This window comes from Pinus tabuliformis, chromosome 5_1 (genome assembly GCF_031772625.1).
Source record: "Pinus tabuliformis cultivar Carrire ecotype Pingquan chromosome 5_1, CPIR1, whole genome shotgun sequence".
In the NCBI taxonomy this organism is placed as follows: Eukaryota; Viridiplantae; Streptophyta; class Pinopsida; order Pinales; family Pinaceae; genus Pinus; species Pinus tabuliformis.
Genome location: NC_142305.1, coordinates 497,266,222 through 497,290,461, shown reverse-complemented (window position 1 = coordinate 497,290,461; position 24,240 = coordinate 497,266,222). Strand labels below are relative to the sequence as shown.

Below are 24,240 nucleotides of genomic sequence, written 5' to 3'. Positions count from 1 at the left end.
CACTTGCTGACCCTGATGAAATTGGAACAGGAGGGGCATCTCCAATGGGGAAATTCCTTCCCCTTCCTTTGTCCCTTCCATGCTGCCCTTGATTGAGCCATGAATGTTGGAAAAAATAAACAAAAAATGCACAAATTTGTAAAAGAAATGCACATGCAAACTGTTGTAATAAAAATGCAAAAAGAATAGAGAGAAAATTCACTTCCCTGTTGCTTGAATGTACTTGAAAATTCTTCCACACCTTTGCTCTCACCCTTTGCTCTTAGCTCTTACACACCCTTTGCTCACCCACAATGACTTTGGTGAAGAATAAAATGGGCAAATCGCACTTTTAAAGGCGCATAGAGGGCAAAATTTTGCCAAATGTGTCCTAGAATAGGTACACGATCCGAAGGAGACATGTCCCACTGAATTGTGTCTGATTCGTTTGATTTGGGACACATGGGGCCATGGGAGCGAATCCAGTTTCTTAGGGCATCACCAAAAAATCAAAATGTCCATAGTGGCAGCGAAAGGCAGCCTTGGGGATTTCCTGCTCCCTCACCCAGATTTGGCGATACCCCGAGCGTAGATCTATCTTAGAGGAGTATCTCGCTCCCCTAAGCTCATCCATCATCTCATCAATCCACGGAATGGGGTACTTATTCTTCAATGTCTTCTTGTTGAGGGCCCTGTAGTCGATGCACATGCGGAGAGCCCCATCCTTCTTCTTCTCCAACACCACAGAAGAAGCAAAGGGACTTGAACTAGGCTTGATGTGCCCCAATCTTAGCAACTCTTATATCGCCCTCTCGATCTCATTCTAATAGGCTTTAGGATGCCTATACAACGTAGTAATGATTGCGCACACCCCCTCCTCCAGCTCAATAGTATGCTCAAACCCTTTGTCTGGCGGATTGCTTGGAGGGATCTCCTTAAAACCCCCTGGTATCTCTCCAACGAGGCTATTATTTCTGGATGCACAGGTCATGTTTGGGCCCCCATCTCTGAAAGCCTGAGCTCCACTTCCTACTCTATGTCTACATGTCGTAAATCTGCCTCCATCCGATGAGCGAAAATTGTCTGGGGTGGGTAAGAGTGCATCTGTCTCAGCACTACGAGCTTCCCATTCGGGCTTGTAAACTCCATCTCTAGCTTCTGCCAATTAGTGGTGACCCTCCTCAACGAGTATAGCCATTGGACACCCATCACCACATTGGTGTCTTGGACATCATCCACGAAGAAATGATCAGTGGCAGTAGATCCCCATCGTCAGGGTCAAGCTAGGAACATCCTTCGTGCACTGCATCGTTTGGTCTCCTGGCACCAACACCAAGAACCCCTCAAATGTCTCTGTGTGGATGCCCCTCCGCTCCACCATCCGAGCATCGATAAAATTGTGGGTGGCCCCAGTGTCCATTAGAATCGACACTTGTTGCCCCTGCACAGTGCCTCTGATCCTGAGTATCAAGTACTTCAAAACTCTCCGAAGTGAAGCAAGGACTCCCCCTGATGGAGCAAACAAACCTCCTCTATGGGGTGGTGGTGTTGGTGGTGCCCTCCTGATGATGGTGCCCCCTCATCTCCCTGATTTGCACCTAGCTCAAACTCCTCATCCGGCTCACTGTCTGAATACACCTCAATGTAGTGGGCCTTGCCCTTGGTGCATTTATGCCCGGGCGCCCAAGGCTCCTGGCATGTGAAGCATAACTTCCTTCGCCTAAGGTCTCTCATGGTCTCCTCGTCCAATTGGCCACATCCTCCATCCCTATGAGGTGGTCGAGAGTCCCTGTTCCTGTGCGGGGTATTAGGTCTAGTGCGAACTAAGGCCTAGGTCTTGGGCACTGCATCAATCATATCCAGGGTCCTAGAGATAGAGTCCATCCATGATGTTGGGTTGTAGGCCCTCACCTAACCACGTAATGACTCAACAAGCCCCTCCACAAACAACATGATTAACCGGACCCCCGAAATGTTGGTCACCATCACGACCAGCCTCTGAAATTCTGAAATATAGGCCTCTGCGCTGCCAATCTGCATCAGGTGGGCCAACTCCCTGAAATGTAGCTCAGGGTCCTTCCTCTTAAATCTCTCAATCAGCTTTCAGGTGAACTTTGAGTATGTGGATATGCCCCATTGTAATCAACCCATGGTACCACCACTCCTGGGCATCACCCTCCAAGTTTAGAGTAGCAATTTGGCTAACATTTGTCTCACGCATGGGATTCAGGCTAAGTTGCACGAAACGGGGAAACGGGTACGAGTTTTCGAAACGGGCACGGGTATGAAACATGACCCCCCCAATTTTGGAAACGGGGAAACACAATATATATATATATATATATATATATATATATATATATATATTAGGACATTTAAGAAGTAATTTGCAATCATAAAGCATATATGATACATTCTAATTTATTACATTATGATTAAATTGTCAATTGTCAATGCATAAACTATAAGTCTCTAAATTTACGTCACGTTTACTCATGAATGATCACATAATGAAAATAGCAATATCCAAAATCAGCCACTAGAAATTTCTAATTTCTTGTCTCGTGCTTGATTGGGAGTCTCCTCCTACATAGTCAAACGGCCTTAGTCTCTTGATTAAATACAAGTTCCATACCCTAGTACATGACAAAATCCAATAATGGAAACATTGCAATCCGCCCAATCCTGAAATTCTGAAAAATAGATAAGTCTGTTGGATTTTGAGTGAGATCTAAAATTCTACTTTCTCCATATGAATTCCAATGAGGGCGAAACCACTCTTAAACATCCTGAGCCATTTCATGGTAATGTTAAAAATTTAAGTAAAAGGATGAAAATGAAAAATAAAGGTGAATGTCACTTTTACTTTAAGAATTTAACTTTACCATGAACTGCGTATCAACACTAGGGCCATAGGCTTGAACATTAGGTTGCCCCACTAAAAAAATCCTCTTTTTTATAACTTGAGAGGCATCTAGAAGCATCCATAAGGTATTTTAGTCGCCCAATAAAAATATTAGAAGCGAAAAAATAAAAATAAAAATACAAGAAAAGTCAAGTTAGAAGAGGAAACCCTATCGTACGGCTTGGAAACTCATTTCCGACCGTACTGGCCACGTTTCCTCTTCGAGAAATGGTCAGTACGCTTGGAAACGAGTTTCTAGGCTGTACGGTATGAGTTTCCTCATTTCCGTTCCGTTTCGTTTTCGGCCGAAAACGAACCCTTCTCCAATGTTTCCTGCAACTTAGGATTCAGGTGAAAGTATGTGTCTAGCTTCTGAACCCATGTCTTGGCTGGACTCTACCCATCAAAGTTGGGAGTGTAACTTTGTTCACGATCTTCTTACCTCCTGGCTAGATTGCCCCCCTCTATAATGTGTTTCGACCCCAGTGGTATGTCTCTCCTTGAGGTGTATGTATTCCCCAAAGGACATCACCCTCTTAATCCTGACATCCAACCCCACGTACTCATCAATGCCTGATGCAACTGAATGGACTAAATCCGCAACTGGGTCTTGCTCCCTCTCAAGCTTGGCTTGTCCACAAAATGAGGCATGGTGGGATGGACTGCCTATCCATGTCGAGGTGTGTGTGGGGGCTGATATGTACGAATGCCTCCGACTCTAGAACCCCCATCACCTTGGTGCTCCCCCTCTAGTCTCCCATTCACTGACAATTCTATCCATAGTTTTAAAACTCCAACTCGGATTCGGAACCGGCCAAGGGTCGACTCTGTCTCCGACTGTGACTCGGTATCGACTCGGCCTAGTTGATTTCAATGACTCGATCGTTGTAAAAAATACATTAAATACTTTTTTATTTATTTAGGAAAAAACATATTTTTAAAGATTTTCATTTATGTTTCCAAACTCAAAGCATTAGAATATAGAGAGAAGACAACATATGATCAAAAGCATGCTCACGAATATATCTATTATATCAAAATGGCACCTAGTGCACTGTCCAATACATGCAATATATAGAGATCAGAACAAAAGCACATAACCAAGGAGGCTCTAAATGGCCTCTACAACAAAACATCACTAGTCACTACTACTAAACAAGGCAAGATCATCTGGCTCAGACTCTGAATCAGAGTCAGACGGGGAAACCCATGGCTCCTCCTCACTACTGCTCCAAAAACCAACTCCAACTCTTCACAAACTCCTCACAAATGCTCACACAAATGCAATGAGATAGTTGTGAGTAAATGTGAGGGGGTTGGGTCACTTTTATAGGCTTGGGAGAGGGGTAGAGGCATTAAGAAAAAAAAACAAAAAAAATTGAGTTTGAAGTTCGAGTTGCCGCCTTTTTCGCTTGGCCGAACCGGTCGGTCCGTTACCGAACCGGCCGAATCAGTGTCTGATTCAGTCGGTTCGGTAACAAGCCGACTGTTGGACCGGTTTTTCTACCTAGCCGACCCGGGCAAGGGTCTAGCTCGGTCAACCAGGGGAATTCAGTTCAGACCCGTGTAGTTTTAAAACACTTCCTATCACCTTCTGCATCATGTCCATCATGAGCTGCCCTTGCCTCAACATCTGCTGGTTGGTCCTCAACAACTCCTCTAAAATCTGGTTTTGGCCCCCTTGTTTGGGCTGCTCGTTGTCCTCCTGATTGTCCATTGGCCCTTGATGTTTTCCACCTACGTATCAGAAAATGGGTCCAATTTTCCCTCTCTACCTCGACCCTTGCCTCTTCCTCTTCCACGCCCCTTGGGAAAACCACTCCTTGGTACCTTGGTGGCATCACCTGCTCTTGTTCCCCACGCTGGCTAGGAACATGCTCTGATACCACTGTAATATTCCTAATAGGAAAATTTTACAGTGATATGAAGCAAAAACACGTGCAAACAAAAAAATTCAGCAAACGAATAAACACCCAGAAATCACTCCAGAATTGCTCCAAAAATTAGCCATTTTATTATATTCATAAGAGGAGTACAATGCAAGAACGCATACACCTGGGCTTGTTGAAGCAAGCTAGACAAACCCAGGTGACAAATCTGCCCAGATGCAAGTGAAAAGACTTCTTACGAAGGTACGGCGTTGGCCCTAAAGTTTCTGTACCTGAGTGAAACCCATGTTTGAGCCCCAAAATCTGCCCAGAAAATTCTGCCAAATTAATTTTGAGCTCCCCACCAAAAACCAAGAAAAACCCACAAAGGGTTTGCTGTAGTTTTGATGCACCAAAATCACCCCCAAATTCCAAGTACCCATCCATTGCCAAGAAATTACGGCCTGTAGAAAATTCTGTTTCTGCAGCCCTCCAAAATATTGAAAAATCTCCCTTAAGAACCATTCTTGCTTTCACAAATCACCCCAGCCCCAAATTCCTTCAGCCAAGCCTCCCCACAAATGGCTCCACCAAAAACTGCGCTGCGCTAGAACACTATTGCGCAGATCCCATGCAAGGAGACTTCGACCTGAGTGAGGAGCACTCTTCCAGCATGTAATTGACCTGGACATCACCAGCAAATTGTCCAAGGAAATGTACAGCAAGAACCCAACACTCCTGTCCCCGGAAATTCTCCCTCACAACTACATGGCTCTCTATTCTGCGTCCAACCTTAGACAAACAATTCATAGCACCTGTTTCTTGCCTTTCCCAGCCTCCATGAAATTATAGTGAAGCCTCCCTAGGGTGGCAGTCAAGGTCCACCAAAGGAAAGGGTGAGTCTTCTCCCTAGAAAACTCATATGCTCAACAGCACTTGTAACCCAGCTAAACAGCTTGAGCAAGAGAGGTAAATGATAAAATGTCAACAAGGTTTCAATAGCTGCTCCCTTCCTCATGCTTATACTAGCTGGTCCTTGCCCCATGTGGGTCCCTCCACCCAACAATTTGATTTTCCCCTAGCCATTTGATTTTCTTTTCATGGGTGTGGCCCCCACATTCCACCAACATAATAATTCGACCCACATGAAACTAGGTCAATGGAACTAGGAAATACTTGTGATTTTGGCAATGTGGAATGCTGAAGGCAACTCTTAGACACAAAAAGGAATGCAAATAAAGATAGACTACCGAGTGGTAAATAGAAAAGGTAAACCTTAGAAAATTAAATAGAAATAGGTACTGCTCTATGCTCAAAGAGAATTTAGTTTTCTGCAAAAAAAGTAGAACAGCTACTTTTATTATCTTCTACCAACATGAAGGTTCAAATAGACTTGGAGAATGTCCTTTCTAAATATTGGGTGTTAAGAAAGATTATAATTTCCGCCAAGCCTATAACTTCCAAGGGCCCAGGTGGACCTGTCACTCACTGTTCTTGTTCCCTGCAACTTGGAGAAATAGCGGATTTGAAATTCTCTTGAACAGGGGAGACGGGTTGAAGTTCCGAGTATAATTGCTGCACTAAACTTTAAATTTGTAGTGCTCACACCATTAATATCTTTCTAGAATTGCTAATCCTAAATAGAATTCAGTGCTCTTGTATCGAGAATGGCGGATCTAATGCCACCAGCAGTTTAGAGAACTCCATCTGAATTAACCATAATTCTGATGTTGCTTGGATCATAAGATTTAATATTGAAATGAACTCTGATTGGCATGCAATCATTACCAGTATCACCAAACCACTTGACTGTTGTGTGATCACTGAAGCCTTGCCGGGTGATGTCCTCACTGACTTCCAAGGAGAAAATGACCAAATATAAACATTTTTGATAGAGGCTGATAACGAAATTCTTACAGGTTGATGCTTGAAAAGACATAAACAGATCATTGCCATTTTGATGTCACGTGAACTGCTGATTTCCAGTGCCTGTGACATACGAAAAGGCCTGTATGTTAACTGTTTTTCAAGGTAACAATCATTGAGTACTAATAGAGATATTCAGAATATGGATTCATTATAATATGTGCATGATCGATTATAGAATTATGCATCCTTGGGAAAATTGTTTAAGATTGCTACGGAAAGGGAACTGAATTGTTTTACATTTGGTCCTGCTGCAACAACCTTGCCTTATCTCATTTGGAATTCACTATTCTCAAAACTTCAGCAAGGCATTTAAATAATAGAACACTGAGTAAGAGGCAAGCGATTCAGAACACAAGATTTCCATCAATGTGAAATTTATTATCATAAATGGATATTTACAAGAGACCAGAGGAGGTTGGACACCCATGGAGGTATTGCCCCCCGGACTTGCTTCCCAAAATTTGCATTATCTTTTCTCCTCTGTGGCAGCTCTATCCTTCTGAAGGAAAGAATCTCCAAAATCCCTATTTTCCCCTCTCAGGTTTCTTTTATACATAAAATGTAGTTTTCAATTCCCTAATGAACTAAAGATGTGGCAAATGCCCCTACGTAGTATTTAGTTACAATGGTTATTGTTGGTACACAAGTACATAGTTGCTCTTCTATTTTGCTTTTCACTTTTACATTTAGAAATCTTTTTCCCATACAAAAAAACAATTGAAGCATAGCATTACAAAACATGATATTAATATGGCATTAAAATTTGTATTTATTTTAAAAGTTAGCATTCATCCCTTTTTGTTGATGAATACCAAAGGAACATTTTGCATGTTTGGGGGTGCATTTTTCTGTTATATATCTTGATTATTTTCTCTTACTTTAAGAGAGTCTAATCTGTAGCTGCCATGTTAAGACAGGTCCGGATGAAGGAATTTTTGCTTGGGTGGCTGCAAATTATGCGCTTGGCACACTAGGGGGGAATCCTCATAAGACAACTGGAATAATTGAGCTTGGTGGGGCATCTGCCCAGGTTCATTTCTTATCTTCATTGTGTTGTTCTCAAATTTGTTGTCTTTTTTAATTATTCCAACATCCATGGATGTACCACTTCCTTGACAATTATATTTTGAACAATGGGAAGCCAATTTTTTGGGGATGCCATTTAGCAGTGTAGAAACATTCTCTCTTTGCCTTGTTTATTTCTTTCATATTAGATGCATGGACATTCACTTTCTCTTATTTGGATTACTTTCTGAGTAGTTATAAACTGTTTATAAATTTCATATCACGAGGCACTCAAATTATAGAATCCCATAGAAAGGTTTCACCAAGAGTACTGTGTTTGTCTGAGGTTTACAAAAAACCAGGAGAAATCTCATGTCAGTGGGGCTATCTGTGGCTTTCATGGGGAACAATGGAAATATTATATTGCTCATAGGCAAAAACAGAGGAAGGCAAACATAGCTAAATGTATATAGGACAAAGGATATAATTGAGAATTCCTTAAGGTAACTGTTTAAACATTTAAAAATATTTAGATGACGAGGTATTTGAGGCCATTGAGAAAACCATTAGTTTGATATCATTTAGAAAGCGAGATTGTCAGTGGGGTTATCTGTGGTCTGCCATGGGCAACAATGGAAATCTTATATTGCTCATAGGAAAAACGAGAGGAAGGTGATATGTAAGTGCAAACATATATAAATCTATATGGGACAAAGGATATGATTGAGAATTACTTCAAGTTCAGGTAACTGTTTAAACTTTTAAAAATATTTAGATGATGAGAAATTTGAAGATGTCAAGAAAACCATTGCTTTGATCTCATTTAGAAAGAAAATTTATTGTTCCTTTGGTCGTTGATCCCACAAATAGAGGTTGGGTATGATATTTTTCCTTAATGTACTGGACATATCAAAATAATTTATGGAGAAGCTTCATTTCTTGCAATGCCATCATTTCTCTCATGTGCAAACGTCAGGATTTCTCTCAACATGCTGATACCAACAATAAATAATAAATAACCCCAGTAGCAACAATACTGGCATGCGGAGTGGGAGTGCTTTTTCCCAAACAATCCTGGAAGCATTTTTTATTCAATTCATAATTTTATTTAAAAAAAACACAGAATGCCAATTAGTTGCAGAAAATATGAAAACATGCATATTTGTGTTGCTTCTAGATAAATACTACATTATTATTAAGTTTGAAATATCACCCATAGTAGATTCATGATTAAATCATGTAAGTATGAACCATCTAGTAGTGACAAACTTGTAAAATTTTTAAACAATATAGTAGTAATTAGACCATAAAGCTATGGAATGAATTAGAGTCTAGACTATCCACCAACATGACCAAAGAGTTAAGTTTACAAATTAAGCCATTATTACCTTCTGGGGTTACTCCAAAAGTGTTTACACCATGCTTGAGGGTGCTTCATGTGATGTGGGGTGCATGATGCGTTGAGTATACTTGGTTGTGTGTTGATGAACATACACATTTGAAATAGTTTACTTCTGGATTGCTATATTTTGACTTGATGCATTCGTGGCACACTTCCTAAGGAGATTGGAACCACTATGGAACTTTATTGGTACTTCATGGAATTGTGGTATGCTCCATTTTTGAAGGAAACTTTCTAGAAATTTGCTTAAACAATATCAACTAGCCATAGCCTTAGATTTATAATAGGATCTGTTATTGCTCCATTTAGTGTGTTGTTGAAGATCCATACAACTCGCTATCGTCAACACACATAGGATAGAGGCCCATTGTCACTTTAGCTTATGTCCCCATTCTTTAAGCCCCAACTCCTACCACAAGGCTATGAGAGGCTTCCCGTGAGTTAACTCCAACCCACCACTACAATATCAGTGCCTTATAATGAGGGAGAAGTTTTATATTGCTGATCTGCTGGCTTAATATAAAAATCTGCAACATAGAGTTAGCTAAACCATCACACAAGAACATTAAATATTGATGAAATCTACCAAATGAATGGTATAATTTAGTGTACTGAAAATATGCTAACTAGAAATTTGATTTACAATTTGTTACCTAGTTAGATGAGTCACTGTGTAATTTGCTTGCTGCTCTGTTTGACAGGTCTGCAAATCTGTAAGTAAAATATTAATGCCAATCCAAGACACTCAAAATTGCGTTAAATATAGCATGCAAATAGTCCTAACCGAATATAAGTGTTCGTATGATTAAACACTCAGTGTTGAAATATGTAACTAGGCTCGATCTTCATAATGTCTTATGTACTATTGATTTTATGTAAAGAGAAAAGAAAAATTATTATTGCTATTTTTTAGCATGGGTTTCATGCTCTAGGTCAAATTTGTTTTTAGGTCAAACATCCATTGTGTGCTTCTGGGATTTGTCAGAGCTAAAACCCTATTGGGCATTTTATATCATGTAAGAAGACTTTATAATGAGTCAAAAGAGTCAAAAGTCTCCCTCCAAGAACAAGTCGACCTGCAAGAAGACAAGTCGGCCTCACTAGGGCTATTCGAGCCTCACAAGAAGCCTATATACAAAGGATCGACCTCATTTGAAGAACTCACATAAGAAAGTTCGATCTCAAGAAGAAAGGCAAGAAAAAAAAGCGAAGGACAAAGAGAACTAAGGAGACAACAAGAGAAGCCGAAATCTGAAATTTCTCTATCATTCTCTCTCACACGTGTGAGGAACTAGGGCATCACTTTGTTGTTGTAACACCGAAATTTCAGTCATCATAAAAGTTTGAATTTTGGGTTCAAAGAGTCAAGTTTGGAAGCTGAGTTACCAAGGAAGAAGAAGCTCTCTAAGCGAAGGAAAAAGGAGATATATTTCACCATAATTCACCCACATGTGTGAGCTAGGGTTTCTATAGTACGGCCTAAAAAATTGGAGGTCCAAACTTGAGATGAGAAGTGAAGTTGAAAAAGTTTTCAAGCAGTTTGACTTGGGGTGACTTTGAGAAGGACAAGATCATCAAAGGAGAGGTTCACTTGGTGTTGGAGGGGTCTTTGTCTTGGGTCTAAAAGGTCTTGGAATTTGTCATTTGAAGATTCTATAAGAAGAGAAGAATTCTTGTGGGTTTTCCTCTCTAGTAGAGGTTTTGGCTCTGGCTAGCAACCTATATCTTATACCCTCTTGTTGTATTGAGCTTCATAGTTTGGTAGCTGTTTGATGATAAGAACACTATAATAACCAAGGCAAGAAGAAGCTAATAACAAATATTACAAGTTGAATTAAATAACATCACAAGTAGTTATCAAAGTAAAGAGAAATCACCCTAATCTGGCTGTCATAGATTTCTCAACATGGTATCAGAGCTAAGGTGACAAGAAGAGGCAGCTTGAAGATCACTCAATTGAAGAAGGAGACATACGGACCAAATACAAGAAGAAGAGCATCAAGGAGGATTAGTCAACACATCACAAATACTCTACCATCTTGAAGGAAGCAAGAAGAGCACTGCATCATCTTTAAAGGAAACAAAGTGATCTCCCTCACATTGAAGAAAGGATGACACCTCAAGCATCTTTGGAGAAATACATCTCCCCATATCTTGAAGAAGTAGCATTGCCATTCTAAAGAAGGAAGATCATCATCAAGAAAGGCATCTAGTGGAAGACATCATCATCAAAGGAGGCATCTTCATTTGGCAAGTAAGTACTTTATATTTCATGTCTCAATCTACAAACCAAATGACTTCTTTCTGCAAGGAGAACAATAAACTTGTTGGGACATCGAACTACCTTGCATGGAAGAAGAGAATAGATTTAATTCTCTGGGAGAAATAATTTTTTTGTTTTTTTTTAAAATAAATAGAGGGTTGGAGGGTGAGGATTTACTTTTGCCTTTGACCTTTCCTAGTTCTTAGAATTGTAATCACAACTCTTCCTTTGTCGATTTTCCCTTTTGAGACTAAAGAGTTAGGATTTGTTGGTGAAACTATCCCACTCTCTTAGCCTTGAATTTGTCCATAAGAGATTCTAACTCATTAGAAGAACCTGTTCATTCAAGGTACCCAACCGAAGTAGAAATAATAGCACTAATAATCCACAATTCTAGATGGAGATATGTTAATTTTAGGTATGTTCTATGCTTAGAGCAATTTATCTCAATTTTCACAGTTAACTCAATATCTTTTCTAGATTAGCGATCACATCAGCATTAAAGTAAATTGCAGATAGAACATAAACATAAATCGCAGAAGACAAGCCAAGACAAGAGGACACACGCTGTGGCACTAGCCAGGGACAAACCCCAATGTGGGGAAACCCTTGATCAATTCTTCTTATATGTTCTTCAATAGTTCAGCAGAGAGAGAGAGAGAGACAGAGATAGTACATTTACAATAGAAGTCAACACTTTGACTTATCTAAATAAGAGCATAGATCATCTCTAAGTAGATGATACATGAGGTAGCTGAGCTCAGTTGAAGACATGTTGCTTCAACTGATTCTCCCATGTGACTCCATTACCATGCTACACCTATCATTGTGCTGCTCCTCATCATCACGCTGCACCTCACTGTGCTGCACCATGCTGCACCCATCATTACTATGCTGCATCCCATCATGCTTTACCAATCATGACTGTACCCATTATTGTACTGCATCATGTACCATTGCAGTCTCAATGTGCTTGCTGCACCTTGCGTACCATAATGCTGTCCCAATGTGCTTATTGCACCATGCTTGCTGCTGTCCCATTGAAGCATTGCTGTACCATGTTGCTGTCCCAATTTGCAGCACCATGCTTGCTTCCCCAAGGTAGCATTGTTGTACCATGAGGTAGCTGAGCTCAGTTGAAGACATGTTGCTTCAACTGATTCTCCCAGGTGACTCCATTACCATGCTACACCTATCATTGTGCTGCTCCTCATCATCACGCTGCACCTCACTGTGCTGCACCATGCTGCACCCATCATTACTATGCTGCATCCCATCATGCTTTACCAATCATGACTGTACCCATTACTGTACTGCATCATGTACCATTGCAGTCTCAATGTGCTTGCTGCACCTTGTGTACCATAATGCTGTCCCAATGTGCTTATTGCACCATGCTTGCTGCTGTCCCATTGAAGCATTGCTGTACCATGTTGCTGTCCCAATTTGCAGCACCATGCTTGCTTCCCCAATGTAGCATTGTTGTACCATGTTGTGGTCCCAATTTGCAGCATCATGCTTGCTGCGGTCCTATTGAAGCATTGCTGTACCATGCTGCTGTCCCAATTTGCAGCACCATGCGTTCTGCCCCAATGTAGCATTGTTGTACCATGTTGCTGTTCCAATTTGCAGCACCATCCTTGCTGCCCCAATGTAGCATTGCCGTACCATGTTGCTGTCCCAATTTGCAGCATCATGCTTGCTGCCCCAATGTAGCATTGCTGTACCATGTTGCTGTCCCAATTGTGCCATCATTGCACTATGCCATTGTTGTTGTCATGCTGCCCATGGATCTTGCCATCATACTACTAGCACTGCTGTTCCAAGTCTTCTTTCACTGCTGTTTATACTGTGACTGGTTAGGGCATCTCGTCATGCTGCAACAGCCGTTAACCATCCACCAAAAAGAACTCTTAATCTCTGTGGTACACCTTCATGAGACACCTCTCCTAGCACGCTGCTGTTTAGGGCGTGTTTGAGCCCTCAACCTCTCCACGCTGTCCCTATTTTGAGGTGGTTAGGACTGCGGCCTACCACAGTCCCATGCTGTCACCTACAGCCCACTCAAAATAGGCTTCCCTTACCTTTTCGCTGCCCCAAACAGACTTGTGATCACCCTTCTTCAACTCGGCCTCCAAGCTCAGCTCCTCGGCCCTCTAACAACAGCTCGGTTAGCCTTGAACCAGACCTTAACTCCCTCGCTGCCTTGGCCTCTTCTTGTAGCATCATACGCTGCCCTTTCTTGCACCCAAGACACCTCAATAGACCTGTGTCTAGGGCTTGAACAGACCTGCGGTTAGGGCAGATTTAGGACAGCGTTAGGGCTGCTTTAGGACTGCGGCTAGGGCTTGTTAAGGCCTCCTCCATAGCTGCGTTAAACTTCTTCCATGAGCTCCTTTAGGTCAACGTAGATCCCTTCCATAGCTTCGCTGGCCTGTTTTCTTTGCTGCGGCTAGGGCAGCCTCCTTTCCTCCAACGTCTAGGGCTTCTTCCTCCTAGATTTCTCTCACACTAAAACCCAAGACAAGTGGAGAGAAATCAAGAGAGAAGTGTGTGTGAAATGACTCTCAAGTCATCTCTTTTTATACTAAAACGTTGAGCACATGTGGGTGTTGTTTAGTTGTTGGCCGACCTTGACGAATTGTCTTATAACACAAATAAATTCATAACTCCATGAATACTTATCGGAATTAGATGATCTTTAGATCAATCCTACACCTCTCTATGAGAGGGATCGAAGAAAAATATCAGCTCCCATAAATAAGATGACCCACATGGAGTTTGGCACTAGTTGCCAATTTTAACAAGATAACCCCCTCGAGGGCTTGTCCAACATTTGGAAAAGTGAATTCTTAGTGATTAGCAAAGGGAAAGATGGAAATCATCCCCTCCAAGTGGCCATCTATTCCTCAATTGATCTCAACATTGATTTCATGATGGAAAAATATACCTACAAAACAAATTTCATAAAAATATAGTGATGGAGGTGAAAAATCAAGAAGAAAAGAATAAAAGAATCAACTCAATCTAAAAATCTTGTAGATAAAATCATCTATAATGATTTTCAATAAATGAATGCTCGAGGGTGATAGGAGTTTATTGGTTATAGAAGAAGGTATCGACAAGGCTTTGAATGCCAAGATAAGATTTACAAATGTTGAAATATGCTTTCCACCAACCTGAGTAAATTAAAGGAAGGTTGCTATAAGTTAGGGTTTTAGTTATATGTAGATTGACAACATGCAATAGCATATAACAACAAGAAAATGTTGAGAAATATAGGGCAACCTTGTTTAATTTGATTTCTCCATTATTTGACAATTTCTTGTGATTAATTATTTTCTTCTTTATAGTTATGTTATTATCATCAAGACAATTGCCAAAAACACAAAAACACAAGAGAACACATGATATAGGCTCTTAGCCAGGGAAAAACTCCTATCTAGGGGAAAACCCAGTCAATAACTCTTCCTTCAGTAGATTCAAATCACAGTGAGACAACCTAGACTTTTGACCCAAACCTCCATCCATCAAGTCAGCCTGTTGATATGGTCTTCTTCCAAAACTGATCTTATTTAATCATCAAAACTTTGATTCCTGTGATCATGAAAAACTTCGGTCCTGTAATTTTACATAACTTCGTTCTTGTAATAGTACACAATATCTTCCTGCAAACAGTGGATGTATTCGACCCTATAATGGATAGACTCTCGACCCTGTTTTTCACTCTATAATTGTTTTCATCTTCGGTCCTGTAATTATGGGAAAAATCCAGTCCCTTTAGGCATTCATCTTCTTCTTCATTTGTAGACATCAAACATTCTTACTTACTGCCCTTCGTATCTCTTGCATTTTGTCTGAATTGCAAACCCTTTTCATCATCGAATTGCTCCAAGATAGGTCGAGTAGCTTTGCTATATATAGTGGTTGGAACCTATAGTTTGAGGCCGACATGATGAAATGGAGGCTGACTTGATAACCGAGGAAGCCGAATTCTAAGGTGACTAAGGCCAACTCGATGGAGGAAATGTAAGACTAAAATATTTTTCTTTCTTGACCTTAAGCAGCCCAAGAAGGGTCTCTTACAAAAATGAATTTTGACTTTGACTGAATGAAAATCCTAGAGCACTCAATGGGTGCTTTGAGCTATAGATTTGTTGACCCAAGCATGAAACCCATGCTTTAATAAGTCAAATTAATAATAATAAATTTCTTTTGACAAACATATTACATCACGACTTAAGTACAATTATGAAGACCGACAATAGTTACATTTTTCAACACTCCCTCTTAACTAGGGAGGTATTCATAATTACATATATATAGAGGTACATGGAAGATCTCGAAATGAACTACAAAGAGTTCTAGCACAATTAGTGGTGCAGACTAGATACCTGACCAGGGTAATCTACCTGGGTGGGACTAAGATGGACTCAAGCTTTCAGCCATATAGGTACAATCAGGCTTACTTGCTAACCATCAACCCAAGGATCTAGGTCCGTATCCAAGGTCTGAGCTCCAATACCAACACCACCCTCCCTCTTCGGGATCTAGACATCAACACATAGGCTGACCAAATGTCCTCCCCAAGCATCCGCCATTAGATGCTTCATCTCTCCCTAATAAACTAGATATATCCATTGTCTAAGCAGGCTTCCCAAGTGTTTGTCCTTATGGAGAGATTTACCTGTACAAACACAACCCCAATCGATAATAAACTTTCAAATATACATACAAGTAAACACAAACCTTTGGGGTCGTCATTCATTTGGATGCTACTTATATGATCATCAAATAATCCAATCTACAACTTGTTGGAAGTTTTCTTCTTCTTTCATTTCTTCAGCAACACTAAATACATCTTCAAGTCTTTTGTTTGCAACTTCATGAACATTTATCGATAATGCCTTTGCTTACTTCAAAGTATTCATTGTCATAATATGCCCCTCCTCTCAACTGGGGAGATATACTCTTTCATCTATCCCGACTCCCTCTCAAGTTTAGGGAGATCAATAACTTCATAACATCGGAGAAACTTCATTCTTTCAAGGCTTCATTCATTCTTAAGGCATTAAGTTTATCTTGATATATAACTTCCTTCATCGTGCTTATACAAACGTCTTCATCATCTTGAAGATCATGTACCTGCAAAACTTTAATAACGAGTACAACCAAAAACAAAAATACAAAGCATGACATTAACAAATATCAAAACCAAAACATTCAAACTTTAGATATTAGATACCTAAACCTAGTTAGGTTCATCATTTTATAATTTAGACATTAACACTTAGCTAGGGTTTTTGCTATAAACCCTAGATACAATGATAATCAAGTTATCCTACTAGCATATGACTATCCAAGGTTTCCTTATTGAAACTTATATCAATACTTACTTAGGTAAACCCTAGAAACACATATTACTATATCAAAGTGAGCTACACAACAATCTTGATCATGTTAGGGTTTTGATTGAGTGAAAGTATACATTCCTAGGGTTTCGTTATGAGGATCTTCTTTTATAAGGATTTTGCTTATAAACCCTAATTTACCAAACCTTAAGAATCTAGGATTTTGACTTATCAGCAACAAACCCTAACTTATCACAGTGTTAATGATCTAAAGTCAGCAACAAACCTTAAATATTATAAGAATGGACTTTTCTTTATTGGACCTTTTACTAATAACCCTAGAGGACTAGGGATTCAACATCATTATTAGCATATCTTAAACAAGGATAAAATTTCATTATACAAACCCTAAGTAAACTAGGGTTTCATCGATATACCCTTAGGTTAGGGGTTTTATAGTGAACCCTAAGATTAGGGTTTCATAAACAAAATATGATGAGGGTAGATTTAATCAAGAGATTAATTACCCTAACAAGAATCCTTATGATTCAAAAACCTAGACATGAAATAGTTAGTAATATCATGAAGAGAAATTCAAAATGATCATACTTTCAATGAAGAAGACTTTTTACATACCTTGCATTACTTCTTTACAATCCTTGTAGGGTTTTCTTGAAGTGCTCCCTTTGAATTTAGCTATAATCTTGATACCCGTAGTACTAATTGACAAATATAACCAAGCAAAATGTTCAATACCAAAAGCATGATGTCAAATTGACAATCTAGGGTTTTCATGGTGTTGTCCACTATGTGTCAACGACCCATAGTAGTACACCCCCTTTTTTCGCAAAAGGGATAGCGCCTGATCGATGTGTTCGTGCTGTCCAATTATCATCATCAGCCTGATCATCATGTTATAATGTAAACCCATTTTGCATGTATATGATGTAAATAATTTCAGCAAAGACGTGTCATGTATGTAACAACTTAGGTAAACCTAACTTTCTAGTGGCTATCTCCATTTTGGGGGTTTTTGTCTCACTGATCCATTCTCGGATGGTTGGCAGAGTTTTCCCCTCTCGTCTTACCCCAAAGCTGGAATAGATTTTGTCGCTAGGATCTTAAGTGAGTCCTAGTGTTCTAGATTGAGTTTATGCAAAAGTAAATTGGAAATAATTTAGTTTTATTACAAATTACTTGGTCTGTTGGATTATACTTGTGTCACAGAAATGGGTAATTTGTGACGGTTTATTACAAATGGGTTTTCCTCCTATGGTGTAAAAAATATGAAAATCATGATGTAAAGTGTCTTGAGGGTTGGAAAAATAATTTATCCACTCTTAGATTAATTAATTAAATTTTCTGGCCCAAAATAAATTAAAATCCAAAGCCAAAAATTTAATTAAATTCTAGGTCCTAGGTAAATTTAAATTCTCTAAAGGCAAAATTCGTCGGTCCTAAAAAATTAAATCTTAAGAGGTCCAAGATCTAAGGTAAATTAATTATTTTGATAAATTTAAACCTTTGATTCCTGGGGATAAATGAAAGTCAAATTTTTGGGGAAATTAACTCAAAAATTTAATTTTTGAGTTAATTAAAATGCATTTAAATGAAAATTTCGAATTTCCCAAAAATTAAATATTTCGACAGATGAGATAAATTTTTTTTTTGATCTTCAATGGTCGAGATTACTTTGACGAGGATCACTCGAACTAGCCGTTGGAGGATTTGTCTTTAAATAGGAGCTCATTTGTCAGTCGATCCATCCGATTTTTGAGTCGTGTGCTTAACAAGAAGCTCTGGTGTAATCTTTTTTTCTTTTCTGGATAATAAAGAAAGACTTTGGGGTTAAATTATGCTGGTGTTACTCTTCATGGGAATACTGTAAGATGTGTTGTTTTCATGCATAATTTTTTCTAAAGCCATTGATGATAGCTTCTGAAGAGTGATTTGAGTACATGTATCTTGCTCAGTCGTTGGGGTTTGAATAATAATTTAAATTTTGAACGTAATAGCAGGTATCTCTATTTGTCTGAATTTTATTATTATTTTCTCGCTCTATTTTTGATTGCTGGATTGAGTTTTGTAGGGAATTCTTGATTTTAGATCCTCGGGTGTTAGAGAAAGTTTTGAGTTGGACCAACTTACTCCCGATTCGTATTTTCTGAAGAGCCTAGCTAAATTAATCCCGGGCTTATCATAAGATTTTTTGCTTTATTGATGCATGAGGGCTTCAAGTTAGCTCCTCCTTTATTTTTTTTTTTAATTTCTGTGTGGCATAATGATAGATCTGGCTACTTAGAGCCTTTAACGTGTAATTATTGTAATTATTTAATTGGGTTTTTGGGTTTTTGTTTGTTTGTTTTTGTTTTTAATCATTGTATATATCGTTTCTAGGTGTTATTGTCATTTGCAACTGCAGACTTGAAGGAATATTTTTATTTGAAGCCAGATCTAGGCCCTGGAGGGTAAAATTTGGCCTCAATATCACTTTGCAGGGATATTATTCAAATCTTTTGCAGTCCAAGGGTTTTAAAATTTTAAATCCAGAAATTTTAAAAGTGATTAAAAAAACTGAAGCAAAAGATATATTAGTGTGAAATTTGATTTTTCTGGGTTTATTTTGGGGTTTTTGAAGCTACCATTGGCTGCTTGGAAGCCTCTCTTTTCTTTGCTGCGTGGGGGTTTTTCATCTATCTGTTGCAAAATTTCAGTTTTTTTTTTCTATAACTACATTCTTTGCCATCCACTATTTGTTGCAAAATTTCGATTTTTTTTCTTCCATTCTCCTCAAAACCCTGTCTACTGCCTTCTCCTTCAACTTGCAAGCTAAACCCTTATCTCCGTATGCCCTTCTCCTTTCATTTTGTTGCCATCGTCCCTTCCTCAACAACCCTCTGCTGCTGCTCGAACGTACCCTTCTCCTCGCTCAACTCCTTCCTCGCTACTAGCATCATCGCTGCTTGACCTGCACACAAAATGCTCCTTCATCCTTTCGTTCAACTTGGAAACCTGCAACTCTTCCCTCTTGCTGACCGCAACCTTTATTTCCTGCTCTCATGCATCCTCCCTTAGCTCCCACTGCCATATCCCTTTTCCTCGAGCTCCATTACCTTGCTGCCGTCGTCCAAACCTGCACACAAAACAAAACAAAAAAACAAATTCAATTTCCCTTTCTATATTTTATCATTTGTTTTAACTTGGTTAGAGTTAGCTCCTCTTTTTTTTTTTTTTAAATTTTATTTCGATTTCATATTTATTTTGTAAGGGAGACGTGTTACAAATTTGATTTTATTTTTTTGGGCTTTTCATTTTTGTTTTTGTTTTTTTGTTTATTTTTTATTTTTTGTTTGAACTTTTTATTTTAATTTTTTTCATACGACTTTAGTTTTGTTTATGATTTGATTCCTCTTTTGTTTTTTTTAAATTTTGTTTCATAAACAAAAATTTAGAACATTCAAAAATATTTAAAAAACATAAAAAACCTATTATTTTTTTGGGACTTTGAAATTGCTAAGGAATTAAATCAAAAGGAGAATTTGTGTTCTCACATTTAAATTTTTATAATTTTTATGTGGCTTAAAAATTGTGAATTAAAATCGAATTTAGTTTCACCAGCTGCTTGGAAATAATTAATTAATTCATTATGGATTAATTAGTTGGAGAAATTCAAGGTAGAAGTCTTTCTGCAATCATGCAACAATTATCCCTTAAATTAAGGAGATTATCCCTTAATTAAGGAGATAGGATTGAGTTATATTTGAGTTGTAATTAGTTAATTCGGTTTACTGAGTTATGTCCAGTTAAATTAGTTCCAAACTGTTTGAGAAAGTAATTGTGAGTTATCAGCGAGTTGATGCATGCATGCACTCAACCAGTGTACTCCAGATAACTGAAGATTTCTTCATCAAAAACTCATGCATGTCTATTCTAAAAAAGACCCAGTTGAGCTAAATGTCAAGGACAATGTACAATCAGTTGCATGTGTTTTCCTATAAAAGAAACTCATGCATGCAGAAGGATTAAGGTTCCTTGAGGATTGCGCAGTTCTGACAGTGTGTTAGAGCACTGTGTGAGAGTAGTGTTCCACTGGGTGAAGGGGATCATCCCAAAGGAACTACGCAAGGAAATAGGAGCTTGGAGGGCAGAGGAGAAGGCTTGTGAGAAGCTTTGATTGCATGTGAGCATCCAGGAGGATTGTACTGGGAGCTGGCTAGCTGTGAGAGCTAAGGCTTTGTATAATTTTGATGTATTTCCACCTTGTATGATAATACAGATAGTGGGGTTTTTAGCTGAGCCTTTCCCCTGAGTATTTTCTGTGTTTCATGTGCATTGATTCTTCTTCTTATGGTTATATGTGTTCGGCTCTGATTCAGCTCGATCTTTAAGCTTCTGCAAATTGATAGTAGAAGTAGATTATAGTATTTTGCTTTAGTTATATTGCATTATCGGGTTAATCTACAGTCAGATTTTCTACATGGTCTTAGAGGTAGATTTGTAGAGAATTTGCAGAATTTCTACATGGTATCAGAGCTGGATTTATAGAAAATTCTACATGGTATCATAGCCTAGTTTATCGGAGCAAAGTTTATTGGAGCTGTGAACAGTATACGAAGAAGAGAATTCGAAGTTTGAAGTTCAGGGTTGCAGGTGCAAATCAAATTCTTATCATACTTCAAGGTTGGCCAATGGTGTTCTATGGCTTCAGAATCGAGTATGCCTTGGAAGGTAGCGCGAATTACATAGCACAGAAAGATCGCATGGAGGCTGTATTAGAAGACAATGGCTTGAAGGATTTCATTGATCAAGAAATCCCAAATCGAGGTTCAACTATGCACGAGAGTTGGCTGAGTGGAAGAAGTGTGTGGCGAGGGCGAGACGGATCATCCTTGAGGGAGTTCAAGACCATATTGTCTCGAGTCTCCATGGGAAGGATACTCCATATTCAATGTGGAAGACATTGAAGGACCTCTACCAGAACAATAGCGACCAGAGGAAATTGGCGCTCAAGGATAAGCTTCGAAGAATCAAGATGGAGAACGGGGATATTATTTGCACATATCTGAACAAGCTCACCACTTGCAGAGATGAGCTTAGCAGTGTGGGAATAACTACTGCTGATGATGATATGGTGAGCCTCGCTCTCCTTGGCCTTCCAAAGAGCTGGAATAGCTACCAGGACTCTGTGAATGGAAGGGAGAAACTGCCAGATTGGGAACGACTGTGGTCAGATCTCATGCAGGAGGAGATCAGGAGGAGCACTCGAGATGGTTCTTCATCCAAGGATGATGATGAAGAAAATCTGGCCTTAGCGAGTAAGGCAAGGAAAGGGAAGGGGAAGGATTCCCATTCCAAATCGAATTCTTCTCATGGAGGGAAGAAGGGTGACAAGTCTAAAGTGAGATGCTTTAATTGTCACGAGATGGGACATTATGCGACTAATTGCCCATCGAAGAAGTCCAAGAAGGGATCCTCGGAAGGATCAGAAGGTGAGGCATTAGCCTCTCAGTTCGAAATGGACTTTACCCTCATCGCATGCATGGTGTCATCGATGATGGGTTGTGGTTGGTATCTTGACAGTGGAGCCTCATTCCACATGATCGGCGATAAAAGTTTATTCAGTGCCTTGGAGGTGGAGGAGAAAGACCTCAAGATACGCATCGAGATGGGTGATGACGAAAGGTATAGTGTTTCAGGAGTGGGCACGGTTGCTTTTCAGAGAGAGCATGGAGCTCCTATCACCTTGATAGATGTGAAGTATGTGCCTGGACTGAAGAAGAACTTGGTATCGGTTGCGATGTTGGAGGATAAAGGCTACGATGTTGTTTTCAGTAAAAGAAATGCGTTCCTTAGACACATCACCACGAGACAGGTTAAACAGATCGGTTCACGAGTTAAGAACTTGTATGCTCTTGAGGTTCAAGATGCATGCAAAGCCTTGAGGAGCAAGGCAAATGTTAGAGACTTGGTGGTTGAGAGGGAGAGTAAATTACCTCTCAACATGCAGCCCCAGAAGAAGTCTCAAACAATTGTGGAGGAGCCACAATTGGAGAAGTGGGCAGAGGGATCACATGTAGCCATACCTTCAGGTGTGAGGTGGGGCGATGTGAAGTGATAGTCTCAAGAAGGTTGAAATTGGGCAGGGTCCATTGAGAGGTTTTATCTCATGGATCGTACCTTGCTACGGGAGCCCAAAGTACATAGTAGCAGGAGGAATCAGTGGGATTGATGCAGTCAGAGATCAAAGTGACAGAAGGTAGAGCAGTCAGATACTGAAGAGCGCAGAGAAGGATTGACAACATTGCAGAAAGGCCGAGTCAGTAGAAGCGCAAAGTTTTCAGTTGACAAAGGTAATAGCAGTCAAAGGCTTTGATGATAGATGCATCATACAGATTCTGGTTGGATGTTTTTTTGTTTCTGGAGCAACAACACTAGAGAGAAGTGTTGCATGCATAACATTCCAAAGGTTCGGGATCGAGATTGAGTCGAATTCCTTTTCTGTTGAGAGGGAGTGTTGAAAATAGCAACAAGAAATGATAAAAATAGAATCAAGAAATTCCAATTCTAATTTGTCCTTGAATTAAAATTGTGAGTTAAAATCGAATTTAGTCTCACCAACTCCTTGGAAATAATTAATTAATTCATTATGGATTAATTAGTTGGAGAAATTCAAGTTAGAAGTCTTTCTGCAGTCATGCAACAATTATCCCTTAAATTAAGGAGATTATCCCTTAATTAAGGAGATAAGATTGAGTTATGTTTGAGTTGTAATTAGTTAACTCAGTTAAGTCCAGTTAAATTAGTTCCAAACTGTTTGAGGAACTAATTGTGAGTTATAATCAATTGATGCATGCATGCACTCAACTAGTGTACTCCAGATAACTGAAGATTCCCTCATCAGAAACTCATGCATGTCTATTCTGAGAAAGACCTAGCTGAGCTAAATGTCAAGGACAGTGTACTATCAGTTGCATGTGTTTTCCTATAAAGGAAACTCATGCATGCAGAAGGATTAAGGTTCCTTGAGGATTGCGCAATTCTGACAGTGTGTTAGAGCAGTGTGTGAGAGCAGTGTTCCACTGAGTGAAGGAGATCATCCCAGAGGAACTGCGCAAGGAAATAGGAGCTTGGAGGGCAGAGGAGAAGACTTGTGAGAAGCTTTGATTGCCTGTGAGCATCCAGGAGGTTTGTATTGAGAGCTGGCTAGCTGTGAGAGCTAAGGCTTTGTATAATTCTGATGTATTTCCACCTTGTATGATAATACAGATAGTGGGGTTTTTAGCGGAGGCTTTTCCCTGAGTATTTTTTGTGTTTCATGTGCATTGATTCTTCTTCTTTTGGTTATATGTGTTCAGCTCGATCTTGGTCAATTTTTAAGCTTCCGCAAATCAAATTGATAGTAGAAGTAGATTATAATATTTTGCTTTGGTATATTGCATTATCAGGGTAATCTATAGTCAGATTTTCTACAGAGATCTCAGAGGTAGATTTGTAGAGTATTTGTAGAATTTCTTCATGGTACTAGAGCTAGCTAATCT

The 24,240-nt window shown here is 39.4% G+C and overlaps 1 protein-coding gene across 1 annotated transcript in view; it reads left to right on the top strand.

The window, feature by feature from the left end:
• The window catches only part of LOC149165670 (GDA1/CD39 nucleoside phosphatase family protein), a 237,464-nt gene that overhangs the window by 47,474 nt on the left and 165,750 nt on the right, over positions 1-24,240 (top strand). The window contains exon 2 of the mRNA XM_089432351.1: positions 7,599-7,711. Coding sequence (XP_089288477.1) covers positions 7,599-7,711 — 113 coding nt within the window. The remainder of the gene's footprint in view (positions 1-7,598; positions 7,712-24,240) is intronic.